The 14,269-nt window shown below is 36.8% G+C and overlaps 1 protein-coding gene across 1 annotated transcript in view; it reads left to right on the top strand.

Moving 5' to 3' along the window:
• Positions 1-14,269, top strand: part of LOC106075230 (alpha-1A adrenergic receptor-like) — a 112,385-nt gene that overhangs the window by 58,592 nt on the left and 39,524 nt on the right. The window contains exon 2 of the mRNA XM_056018288.1: positions 11,171-12,032. Within this exon, the coding sequence (XP_055874263.1) occupies positions 11,542-12,032 (491 nt within the window). The 5' untranslated portion in view covers positions 11,171-11,541. The remainder of the gene's footprint in view (positions 1-11,170; positions 12,033-14,269) is intronic.

Below are 14,269 nucleotides of genomic sequence, written 5' to 3'. Positions count from 1 at the left end.
TGGGTTTCAGATGTGTAATAAAACCATTGGGCCTAAGTAACAAAAAATATTCCTAATGTCACCCAAAGAACTTGAAAAATGTTCAATTCAACTTCCCCAAATGAAAACAAAATATAAAAAAAAAAATTCTATAAAGTTTCTATACAAAGAAAACAAGAAGCCAACACAAAAAAATGTCAACTCAATAACCTTCTCTTAAAAGCATCAAAAGAACAAAGAAAAAAATGTTTCAACTCAGTCAACTTCTCTACAACATTTTACTGTGTGAAAACATCCATCTGTCCAACACGTTTACCACTTTTCTGAAAGCTTCTTCATCCTCCACAACATGCATTAGTCATTGCTTTAAAATTTTGTTCCCAAAAAATATTCGCTAATTACTAACTGACTCACAAATATCGACATCACATCACTTTTTTCAGCTCAATTTTATTTTTCCATTAACAGATTTGTTTAAAGGTATGGGCTCACGCATCCATCATTTAACTAAGACACTAAAAACATATATTTATATGAGACAGTTGTCCCGTTGATAGTAAGGTGCTTATTATTTATTGCTTTAAAGACTTGTGGTGGAAAACACTTTATTTACAAAATAGTTGTGTAAGTAAACAGTAAACAATCAAGTATTTTCCTGTATTGAGACTCTCGACTGATTCCACACGATTTATCATCTCTTAACGATAACTTTATCTGACAGCAGGCTGGGACCCAAAAATGTTTTAGTCAGTTCCATTTTTCTTTGACAAAAATTAAAGAGGCCAGAAAAATTTTGTTGTCACGTTAATGCTATATTTTGTAAATTACACACACACACACGCGCTCATCCTGATACATCCACACTCAGGGTTAGATACACAATTAGTTAGAAAACAGTTCTGTCTGTACTGGACTATCTCATTTTACTTTTAGTATCATTTTAGTCTGACTTTTGTAAAAATTTTTTCAATATGGATTTCAAACTACAGACTTTTCAGTCTGATTCATACATTCACGAAAACTAACGTATAAGGCTCTGGTGACTAGAATGGGGGGGGGGGGGCGGGAGGGGGGGGGAGAATTGAGTGCTATTTAATTGTAAATAATTATAATACCTCTTTTTTATCTTGAGTGTGCCGCACAGAATTAAATAAGATATATGTAGAAACTTAAAGGGGGGTGGCGGTGGCCGAGTGGTTAAGCGCTTGGCTTTCGAGCCTGGGTTCGAATCTCAGTGAAGATCTTTAATTTCAGGATTTTTTAGTCTATCCATCTCTAATGGTTACCTGACTTTAGTTGGGGAAAGTAAAGGCGGTAAGTCGCTCTGATGGCTACATGACACCCTGCTCATTAACCCTTGGCTAAAAAAACAGATGATCTTCACTTTGCGCTATCGCAAGCTCTAAAAGGGGAGCTTACTTTAGAAACTTAAAAGGATGGATAATTTAAAGGGAAAGTCCGATGGTTTTTCGAATTTGATTATTGACATATTTGAATTCTGCGTAAAAAAGTTGTAATAGTAAACATTTTACCTTTTTTTTTAAATGCTTAGAAACATTTATATTTAATAAATTAGACAGTAAATTCTTGTCATCTCAAAAATATATTGTTTTTAGGTTAGGCATACGTCACTTCCATCAACAATACTGAAAAGGAAACTAGATTTAACCAATCGTATCGCTTCATTCTTACGTTCTCTTGGGCTTAGTGACGGCCTATTTTAGAGCTTTGGTACAGTTATAAATACATGTATAGGTAAATCTAACAGCATTAGGATAACCAACTCGAGAAAAAAAGTAACATTTTCATCTGAGCCTTTCCCTGTCCCAAGAAGTAAATAGATGGTGTGTCTGATTAGAACAAACTGGTCAGTGTAAGGCTAGTCTAGACTACGTGTAGTCGGTCATGACAAGACAACCAAGCCATAGTGTTTGTTGTGTGTTGAGTGGTCAGGTGAGAAGATACACACTGCCGTGGTTAGTCAAGTATGTAAATCAAGTTTTGATACGTATTTTTTCTTTGCTTACAAGACCCTAGATATAACTGCATAGACGAAAATATATTTCTTTTACGAGAATGTAAACTTTACTGTATGGTCTCCCGTTATACAATAAGTCAATAGATTAAATTAGTAGGCTAGTGTGACGTCACATAGAAACCCGGTGAATATCTGACTATTTTGGATGCGCAGGAAAATTACGTCAGAAAAACATCAATTACTAAGTTATTATTGCAAATTTAAAAAAAAAGAATCATATATTCATTATCTGTAAATCAAAACACATATTATATCAAAAATTGTCAAAACCATCAAAGTTTCCCTTTAAACAAGCTGTTACCAAAAGTAACCTAGACTTAGACATCGATCTGACAAAAAGGATAGGAAAAGCTACCACAGCATTGGCAAAACTCTCCAAGCGCGTCTGGGAAAATGGTAAATTGACCACAGCGACCAAAATCCTAGTCTACAACGCCTGTGTTGTGAGCACTCTCCTTTATGGCAGTGAAAGCTGGTCAACATACATGTACCAAGAGCACAGATTGAATAGTTTCCACTTGCGCTGCCTGAGACGCATAATGGGCATCTCTTGGAGGGACCATGTCTCGAATCAGGAAGTTTTGAGATTGGCCAATATCAACAGCATGTATGTTCTCCTGACACAAAGAAGATTACGCTGGCTCGGACATGTCACCCTCATGCCAGATGGTAGAATCCCGAAAGATATCTTATATGCTGAGCTTGTGGAAGGAGTCAGACCCAAGGGCCGCCCAAGACTAACATATAGAGATGTCTGCAAGCGAGACATGAGAGCCACAGGCATCAGCGAAAGTATGTGGGAAAACATAGCCAAAGACCGGAGTGCATGGAGACAGACTGTGCGTGCTGGGACAACCCTTGCTGAGAACAAAAGAATTGAAGCGGCCTTAATCAAGAGGGAAAAAAAGAAAGCTGCCCTGTCCGCTAGCCCTAAATCAGAGGCATACACATGTACGAATTGTGGCAAAGTCTGCCGTTCTAGAATTGGCTTGATTAGCCACACCAGATTCTGCCCTGTCTCAAGAATAAGCCAAAACCAGTGACTCATTTGGGCGCATCCATTGCCTTTCGAGACAAAAGGAGCCATATATTTACCAAAAAAAAAAGTCTCTTTTGTCTCAGATCCCTTCTTTGTCTCCCCTTTCTTGCACGTTCACATCCTATTTATTGACTATTGTTTTTTTTTACCGGGGACGCCTCTACATCTTTGAAACCTTTCAACAAACCCCAGAGTGAAGAAAAGTAAGTAAATGCATACTGTCAATTACAAATGTAGAAGAAAAATATTTTATTATGAGAGTGCTTATTAAGATTATAACTTTCATAAGCCAAACAAAGTTAATGACATGAATGATGTTGATGAGATATTATGAGTGTTTTTATGCCCGACAATGTTTGTAAGTAGCAGCCTCAAATCTACACAATCAACAATTTCTAGTCCGTTGCTTTTTTCGAGATAAAGTTCGTAACGATCTGAATCCCCAATTATACCGAAAAGACGGAAAAAACAGACAGCAAATTTTTTTGTTTTTGTTTTACAATAACCCATAGATCAGGATGTGACAATGTTATCTGTTTGTGTAACCAATAGTTGTGCTGTGATCGAACAATGGTTTCAATAAGCTATTCTTGTATTGGTGGATTCATCTCTGAAACCTTTGTCTTATCTTATCTTATATAATACAGACGTTACTTCAAAAAAGACGATGATTACGTCCTACGCGTCATGCATTTAGTCATGCAAATTAACCAATGACTTAAACTCTGCCAAGTCACTGGTTTTCCTGGCTAGCTCAGGCAACCCATTCCATGCTCTAATAGCACTAGGGAAGAAGGAGTATTTGTACAAATTTGTCCTAGCATATGGGACGAGGAATATGCCTTTATCTTTGTGTCTTTCAGAGTATTTTATTAAATTTTGTTTTTGTATTTGAAGATTATGGTTCAGTGATTTTATAATTGCTACTTTACTTTTGAGTCTTCTGTCCTGGAGGCTTACTAAATTAAGTGATTTTACTAAAGGTGTTACTCTAGTCAAATGTGAATATTCGTTTGTTATGAATCTCACTGCTCTATTTTGTGTCTGTTCCAGTTTATTAATGTTTTCTTGAGTTGAGGGGTCCCAAACGGAGGTGCATATTCTATTTGTCAATGAACACTCGGGATTATCCAAGTGAAGAATGTCTTCAAATTTTTAGTGTATATAGTGAAAATAGTGTGTAATAACAGATACAACAGCAGTGAGGGGCGAGTGGATTGTGTAACTCCCAATTGCGGACTGATAGGGTTAATGTGAGTGTGACCAACTGACACTTGAGACATGAGGCTAACACACAGGTCAACGGCTGTCAATGAACAAGGGGCAGCACTGCTAGTACACGCAAATATGACCCGCGTTGTAGTCATGTGATCGAAAGCCTTAGTTGACCAGAGACCGTAAGAAAGGGTAGTTCGGTCCTAGACAGCAAGGCAGTAAGGACGGTGCTGTAGAATGTGAGTCCTCGAGAATGTAGCTGTACGAGTCCAGGAGTAGACAGCGAGACTAGGAGAGTTTAGACAGCAGTTCGGCTAAGTACAACAAAGCATTTGAAGCTAGTGAAGCCAATGGACTTCATTCACCAATCGTAAACAAACAACATTTAGCCACGTTATAATATTGATAAAACAATGAGAAAAAAAACGTATCACTTGACAGCCTTTATGGATTAAATATTTTGTATAGAAGATGTAGAGAATCACGTGGATAAATGTTGTTTACGATTGGTGAATGAGGTCCATTGTGTTGTATCGGCTGTCGATGTATTTGTGATTAAACCGCCACATTGTTACTTGAAACTCTCGTTGTCCAACTCTTGTGTTAGATGTGTTTTGTTGAGCTATGTACAGAGATAGAGAAAATCTATCAAAAGTATTCGATCGGATCGACTGGCTTTTAGCAAAGATTTTTTTAAAATTGTATACAATTCCATATTTCTGCGGACCCCTTACGCTCGACGTTTGAACCCCTGGGGCTCCGTGGACTACAGCCTAAGAACCACTTGACTACAATCTATATTCAAACTAAACATAGGACTCCAGCTCGCACACGCACACACTAACAAAGTAAAACAAAAAATACAGTTTTCAATTACAAACAGACGCACAAACAATACAGACACAATCAATATAGACACAATCAACATAAACACAATCAATATAGTACAAACAATATAGACACAATCAACATAGACACAATCAACATAGACACAATCAACATAGACACAATCAACGTAGACACAATATAGACACGATCAACATAGACACAATCAACATAGACACAATCAATATAGACACAATCAATATAGTAACACAATCAACATAGACACCAACAACATAGACTATTGCTGAACATTAGTAATAAAATCTCTTTAAAAAAAAGAATCATGTTTGTAACTCGAAACATGGAATTTATTTGATTTTTCTTCCAAATCTAAAAAAATGTACAAAAAAAATCAAATTTATTGAGCTCCTACTTATTTGTTTATCTATTTCTATACTTTTAGTTGAAGCTAAATCAAAAATCTGTTTTCCGGGTGGTATTTTCGCCCTATGCATTAGCCCCTATAGAAGAAAGATAAACGAATGGAACTCACACTTCCGGTGGAAGCTTTCCTTTATTTGCATATTTTCATCTCTCGCTTTAGCACTGACACGGAAGTAGACGTTCGTTGGCTCAGGCTCTGCCTTTCACTAGAAGTTAAATGTCTCGCGCGCAGAAGTGGGGAAGACAGCGGGGTGGGGGGAGACGAAAAGGGCAATGAGAATAACAAAAAAAAAAGGGAAGAAAACGATAAAAATGGTAGTTTGTAGGTGTGGAAGGGTATGGTTGGGAGGCGCGACAATCTGATTACCATTTGAATCGTATTAGGGGAGTAGTGGCCCCTGACAGCCTTCATTGCCTGGTGATGTCATAGATGTTCATAGAGCGATGGTTCTCACGCCATAAACAGGCGTCCTAAAAGCTTATGAAGAAGTATACAATCCCTAGCTGAGGAAATGTAGGTGTAATTTAAAGCAAGCATAACTAATCTTCAGTATAAATCTACAATTATATTAAAGAAATGGGGCGTGTTGGCTGAGTGGTTAAGCGGTTGGCTTCCTGGGGGTCCTGGGTTTGAATCTCTGCGAAGATTGGGAGTTTGAATTTCAGGATTTGCAGGGCGCCCCTGAGTCCACCCAACTCTAATGGGTCATGACTTTAGTTGGGGGAAAGTAAAGGCGGTTGGTCGCTGTGCTGGCCACATAACACCCTGCTTTTTAAACATTGAACAGACGCGTTCATGATCTAATATCTTCCTCTGCTTTCAATACCCTGATTTTATTACATTGTATCCTCCTCTGCTTTCATTCCTTTTTACCCTTCCCTGCATTCATTATCTTGTACCCTCCCCTGCATTCATTACCTTGTATCCCCCCATGCTTTCATTACTTTGTACCTTCCCCTGCCTTCATTATCTTGTCGGCATCCATTTCCTGACGTAATCTCTTATAGAATTACATAAGATTTGAAAGGTATGATGTAACCGCAGTCTTTACTTGACACACGAAAACGTGCGATATAGCCACATAGGTTTGTATGTATTGTTTTTGTCTTGTATTCTCTTCGTCTCTGCCATAGGCCGGTCTGCCTCATCATTATTGTTTCAACTCTCTCTCTCTCTCTCTCTCTCTCTCTCTCCCTCTCCCCCCCCCCTTTCTCTCTCTCCCTCCCCCCTCTCTCTCTCTTTCTCTCTCTCTCCCTCTCTCCCCCCTATCTCTCTCTCTCTCCCTTTCCCTCTCTCTCTCTCTCCCTCCCTCCCTCTCTCTCTTTCTCTCTCTCTCTCTCTCCCCACACGTAAAAGTACAAAGTCTCAAACAAATGTTTGTTGTGAATGCCAGAGGACAGCAATAACAGACATTCTTGGTGACGACACATTCATATAGATCAGTGTTTCCAAAACTATTTTCTGCGGAACCCTGGTATTCCTCGAGATGCCTGAATAGGTGTTCATCGAACCACTGGAATAATTTACCACCACGTAGGTCACCACGTGAATTAATCTCTCTTATATAAAGAGCAAAGTGTTCCGCTAAATACTCAGAACGTACGAAGTGTTCATTAAGATAAAAGTATGAGAAAAACTAATATCTAGGTATGGAAACATAAAGGGAGACAAGTTTCCTATAAGAAATAACAGAATTATCTTTCCTTTTCGCTTGAAGCTACTACCTCAACGGTCTTCTTAAGACCCGGTACTACCAACTACCAAGTACATTTATCGCTTTTTGCTTTTTTTTTTACGACTTCAAATTAAATTGTATTAGGACGTGTGGCTGAGGGTCATAAACTGCTTGGCTACTCATCAAGCAGGCACGAGTTCGTATCCTTAGTCGAGTTGATTTATTTTTTGATGAGTGCCTGAAGGTAACTCTACTACATCTCCCGAAATACCATTTTCTTCAGGTCCAGAAAAAAGATTAAAGCACAGCATAATTTGGCACAATAAATGCGAAAAACTAAGATAATTCGAAGCAAGAAACATTCCAAAATAAGCTTTTTTTAGACATTATCTCTGTCACGTGTTTATTATGTTTATTTGATTTGAAGATCTTGATGATATAAACTTGTAAAATGTTTGGCATGTTTCGGATGTTCCTTCAGAGTTGAAGATAGTTTACTTCCTAGTCCAAACCTCCCGCAGGACGACGGGGGATGGGAGCGTGCAGGATTTGAACCCTCGACCATCGATAAATCCGAACGACAGTCCAGCGCGCAAACCGCACGACCAGGCAGCCAAGTAACTTGTGACATATGCAGGTCCGGAGGTGCCTTGATTATAGTTCAAACACTTTAATAATCAATGAAGTAACAAAGTGCTGATATGTTTTTCTTGAGTTTTAATTATTTAAAACTTGAACTTGAAATAATAAATGTATGTACAAAAATATATAAACCAGATACAGGATCCAGTAAAAATGATCATTAAACTGAGTATATATTTACTTTAAAACTAGCGACTTCTAAGCCTAAAGCCTAACTTTCTAGCTCTCCCCCGTCTCAGGCAAACACGCCGCCTTTTATATCTTTCTTTAGAATAAAGAACCGTGACATCTCAGTACCCATACTGGACTCCTTGACCCGTTTGCATTTAATTTTCCTTTTAATTGTTTTTGTAATTTAACCTACGTTAATTATGTTTCCCTGCTGCAGCCTTGAACTAAGTTTTAATCGGCGTCTTTCTGGCATTAAAGCGCGAGTGCGCTGACCTGAATTGAGATAGGTACAATGTCCTCATTTTGTGAACAATGAGGTGTCACTAGGGACGTGTCAACCTCCATTATGGCACTAAAAATTAAATAAAATATTTAAAAAAATAACTTAAAAAAAACATTTCCCAAACCGAGAATCAAACTCGCGATTTTTGACAGCTTCATTTACGAGCTATGCTACCAATTAGGCCAGCGGGCGATGCATTACTGAGCTAATATTTATTGGTACTGTCATTATATGGACATTTATGTATTTTTTACAAAGCAAAAGCTTATATCAACTCACTCTGTCTGTCTGGTACACATTTTGAACACATTCCTGTTCTCAGTCTAGTTGAAACCTTGCACAATTAAGACTAAGACTAAGACTAAGACTGCTTTATTGATCCTTACGGAAATTTGTTGTGATTACAAGGACTCGTTTCTCATATAAAGACAACACAACAGAAAAATACACATAAATACAACAGACAACATAAAGAGTTCATTCAGCGACTACAAACAGGTATCTTGGTGCATTTCATGTTCCCTGATCAATGAGTGGCGGTGATAGAGTCTAACCGAGTGAGGTACGAACGAGTTTTTGTACCGCTCCGTTCTTGTTTTGATTGACAGCATTCGCCCACTTCGCGACGACCTGGCGTAGTTCTGATGGAGCGAGGGGCCTTTGTCTTCCAAGATTTTTTCGATTTTTCTTAGGCACGTTTGTTCAAAAAGTTCCTTTAAATGTGGTAATGTTGTGAGTGTAATTATTCATTGTTACTAGCAATACATGAATCAATAAAAAAAAATTAATCAATTAGTTAATTAAATTTATTAATTAAGTTTTATATCGAAAAGGGGAACAGAATCTTACATTATTGTGACAAGTGATTGTAAACTTTGAGCTCATCCCATTAAATAATCTTTGTTTATTTATTTTGTATTTTGCTTATTATAACAAAGAAGAATACAGTTATTTGAGTCGCATAGTTTTAATGCCACTTTTTTATTCTGTGACGACAGTCTTGGGCCGTCAGACGTCTCAAAACTTGCCACGTAAGCACAGCCGCTGTTTAAGCATGATCAATCTGAGACGCGGGAGCTTGTCTTAAACAGCCTGCAGCTAAAGTCCAAACATCTCCATGCAGATGAGACTAAAAAAAAAAAAAGATTGATGGATGCTTCATGTGTGTAATAAATTTCTCGTTAATTTTACTGACATGTTGATTTCCGGTTCGTTTGCATCTCTAGCGGCAGAAGCGAGAAGAAAAAAAATGGCGGGAAACAGACTCAACACAAATAGGTCTTCCATGAAACAAGTGCAGACGGTGAAAAAAAATATTATTAGCATAGGATGTTCTGAAATCAATCTGATTGGCCGCATTTTGTCACGTGTGCAATGCATTTAATGTAATAAAAGAAAGCACAGTTTCATGTTTTTCATTTGTTTTTGTTTGTTTTTTTGGCCAGATTTTTTTAACGTTAGACAGAATAAAATATAAGTTATCAGAACTATAAAGCGATAATTTACATTGTTTAATATTTAGGTATTGGAAAGTTCGATTACCGTCTTCTATTTTCAAATTATTTCTTTACTGTTTGTCACCACAGAAGGCTTAGTGACTTCTCTTTCATGTATTAAACATTATTTTAAATTTGCTTGAATTTGAAGACCTCTGATATCTACAGTGAGACAATATATTGAGCTAACGTGAAACGCTTGAGATTGCTACTTGAGTCAGATTTTCTGTATGGATAACAAAGAAAGCTTTTATACATACATACACAGTTAGTACTGTGTCGTTAATATAAAAGGAGAGAAACTCCGAATTTACAACCATATCTCGCAATACTATCAGATGTATTTCCATTATCAAAACATTTAATTAAGTACCACTATTTCATTAACTAATTGGTTAATTTTTTAATTTAATTTTAGATTGATTCAATTTTTTAGGGACAATGAATATTTGCGCAAAGTTTCAATTTAATCGGAGAAGGGGACTTGGGAGAAATAACGTCCTCAAAATTTGCACAAGACAGACAGACAGACAGACATGGTTTATATAAGCTTTGTAAAAATCTTGGACATTTGACTTCGGACTGATTGACGATTATATCTGGGTTTTTTTTTAACGAAACCAGAAAGGTTTGTTTGCCCCTGAACATTGAAGGAGACTATCAATCCTTAGCCATGACAAGTATAGGATCATCTTTGCTCTTGATTGTGGTTTGAAGATTACAACTAGTCATGACTAATATCAGGGCGGGCCTTAGATAGTTGGAGGCCCTAGGCTAAGTGAATTTGGTGGCCCCCAATTTAAATAGAAAAATAAAAAAAAAATAAACAGCGGAAAAAAAAAACTAAAATTATGCAATTTATAAAAAAAAACAACTAGTGTACTACAAAACTAACATTGTGGGCAAGTTTTGTTTTGTGTCCTGTGTGAGGACCCCCCACCAATCGGAGAAATAAGGCGGCGGACTAGTTTGCCTATGCCTAAGGTCCGCCCTGCAAATATAAGGTCATCTTCGCTCTAGATTGGTGTTGTCGGTGACGTTATAGTGTCATCTTGGCTTTAGAAAGCTGATCTTCAATCTGCGGCCCAAGGGCAACAGTCGCGGTGCTAACCGCTCTTGGAAACGTCTACCAGCTCTGCATTATAGGACCGCGGTTATCGTCTCCGTACGAGGAGTCGATTACTTTCAGGTTGTTGATAAAGACATATATATTGGAAATGTCTATTGCCTTCAGGTTGATAAATATTGGGCATCACTGGTCTATAGGCTTTTCTTTAAAACGTTATATACACAGTAAACATATAATTTATATGTGTTTCTTCTTTTTACAAATCACATTGTTGCCTTTTTTTTATATTTCAGGAGAAAGAACATGCTTGAAGTTGTGAAGTCTTTGAAGAAATTTTGCCAAGACAACTTTGACCATATATAACTTGTGTTTTTTTAGTGGCTGTGAATGACCTTTTAAATACTGAATGGATAATGAAAGAAGGGAAATAACTGTCATTGATAACCACTCATATTTATTGCTATCACTTTGATCGAGACATTTCCTACAATGTAAAAATCCAATTTATTCTATTTATTTTTTTTAAGCTAGACAATGTCAATGAAAGAGGTTACTCTCATCTATGCCAATGAAAGAGGTAACTCTTATCTATGTCAAGAGGTAACTCTTATGTATGTCAAGAGGTAACTCTAATCAATTCCAATGAAAGAGGCAACACTCATCTATGTCAATGAAAGAGGTAACTCTCATCTATTTTAAAGATCTTGTCATGAGCGACAACTCTACAGGGGCGCAGACGTATGGGTTCACTCAAGGATTACCCAGTTTTCAACAGTTGCACCCTTTAGACCCAAGAGGCTACGGTTACGTCGCCAACTCTAGCAATGAGACGACGCTGGAGTCTCGGTCATGCATGTCCACCATTTTACTCACTTTGACCCTGGCGATCATCGTCCTGCTGACCATTACCGGAAACGTATTAGTCATCGCCTCTGTCGTTCTGAACGGAAACCTTCGGACAACGACAAACTACTTCATCGCTAACCTGGCGATCGCTGACCTGCTTCTGGGCACCACAGTGTTACCTTTCTCTGCTACATTAGAAGTGCTGCAGTACTGGGTCTTTGGTCAATTTTTCTGTGACGTCTGGGCGGCCATTGATGTCCTGTGCTGTACAGCGTCCATACTTAGCCTATGTGTCATAAGTATTGATAGGTAAGTTCCTGAATCAGATAGCTAGATAGATAGATTGAAAGAAAGAAAGATTGAAAAACGATAGAAAAATAGATAGATAGATAGATAGATAAATTGAAAGAAAGATTGAAAGAACGATAGATAGATAGATTATCAGATAGATTGTAAATAGCTACCTCCCCTACTAAAGAGACTCCAGTGTTTGTTACTATTAATAGTGATTAGTTGTAAAAGTGGTGTATTTTTATGAAATAAAAAATGCTTGCATAAGTGATTTTAAAAATTAGATTTTTCGCTTTCAGAAAAGAAAAAAATAGCCGTTGCATCTGAACGGATGGACTAAAATAGTATGATGTCGGATTTTCACTATCTTTTCTAGTTTACGAGATCTAAACGGGACGAACGGACGGACGGACAGACGGACGGACAGACATTTCAAACAAAACTAATAGCATCTTTTCTCCTTTCGGGGCTGCTAAAAATGCTGAGAAATTGTTTTCTTTTCTACCCATTTCATGACTAAAAAGGCTCTGGAAATTCTTTCATAGATGTCTCAGTGATGTATGAAAAGGATACATCATTTCTTTCAGGAAGTATCTCCTCAAGATTCTCAAACTATCTTGCTGAAAACTAGATCACGTTATTTAGCAATTAATTCTAGTTTTCTTTATAATTTTTTTTTTAAAATCCATCTCCATAATGTTCTCGCTTGTCAGGCGTTTAATCTTCTTTCCGTGAAGTCTGTTTCCATCTAACGAGCCAAGTCGCCTCTGGCTAGTTTAAGTCTGCTTTAATGATGAACTGGAAAATATCTGCCAAAGAAAGACTGTCGACAGCTACTATATCATCACTCAACATCGCACTAAATAGATATTTGAATTCATTTGTTAGTAGTTAGGTAATTGTGATTGAATCTATCTTATCTTATCTTATAAAATCAGACATTACTTCATAAAAGAAGAGAATTATGTCCTACGCGTATTTCCAAAATCAATCTAGTCATGCATGTCAATCGATGACTAAATTCTGCCAAGTCACTGGTTTTCCTGGCTGGCTCAGGCAACCCATTATATGCTCCAATTGCGCTAGAAAAGAAGGAGTATTTGTACAAATTTGTCCTAGCATATGGAAAGAGGAATGTGCCTTTATCTTTGTGTCTGTCTGGGTATTTTAATAGATTTTGTTTTTGTATTTGATTATTATGTTTCAGTGTTTTATGTATGATTGCTACTTTACTTTTAAGTCTTCTATCCTGGAGGCTGTCTAAATTTAGCGATTTTACTAATGGCGTTACTCTAGTCAAATGTGAATATTTTTTTGTTATGAAACTCACTGCTCTATTTTGTGAATGTTCCAGATTATTAATGTTTTCTTGACTTCAGGTAGAATTATGATGGTTATTTTTATTTTTTTAAGTTCAAATGATAATTATAAGACTATGCTGTCCCAGTCAAAAAGAAGAGAAACACTGCGTTATTTTACATAACCATGCTGACCCAGAAATTAACTATTTATTTTTGGTATGCAGACAAAACGACTGTCTAACCCCCCCCCACCCCCAAAAAAAAAAAATAAAGATAAACAATTTGCTCAGGATTTAGTTATATAGGCCTAGAAAGTAAAACAATAACTTTGTAACTCAAAAATTGATTGATTTTTATATTGAAATACATCTATTTAACTGAAAACCACAATTCATCTATTTCTTTTACAAAGCTTACTTAACTTACTCTGTCTGTATATCTAGTATGTACATGTAATTTCAACAAAACCCTATCAAATTTTGCTTAATTATTTCTTTTACCTAACAACAGAAGAATCAATAAAAAAAAATGCACAATTAGTTAATTAACTATTGGTAAATAAATATTTTCTTTCGTGTCTCGAACAAGGGAAAGAAATTGTTCTTGACTGAAACTGATTTGAAACAAGCAATATATAACTATACAATCTTCGCTAGTCATAAGTGTCTCACTAGCAGAGTGGTCAGAGAAGAATTCAGGTCGTTTCGTTTTTTTTAAATGCTTTTAAAAACCAGTTATGGTAAAACCCTACCCCACCCCACTTCCCATTGTTCTAAGTGGTCCAGGTAAGTGATAAGATCATAGCGTATTGAGAAAGCCCAAAGCATGAAATAGCGCTAAATAAAACCAATTGGTAAAAATATTATTAATCGCACAGATTAATTGTTGTTGGTCTAGATCTATTACAAATTTAATTACATGATTGATCCAAACTAATTGATACAACTACACTTA

The sequence above is a fragment of the Biomphalaria glabrata genome, chromosome 1 (assembly GCF_947242115.1).
Source record: "Biomphalaria glabrata chromosome 1, xgBioGlab47.1, whole genome shotgun sequence".
NCBI lineage: Eukaryota > Metazoa > Mollusca > Gastropoda > Planorbidae > Biomphalaria > Biomphalaria glabrata.
The sequence above is the reverse complement of the archived record's forward strand: the minus strand, read 5'-3'. Positions and strand labels throughout refer to the sequence as shown.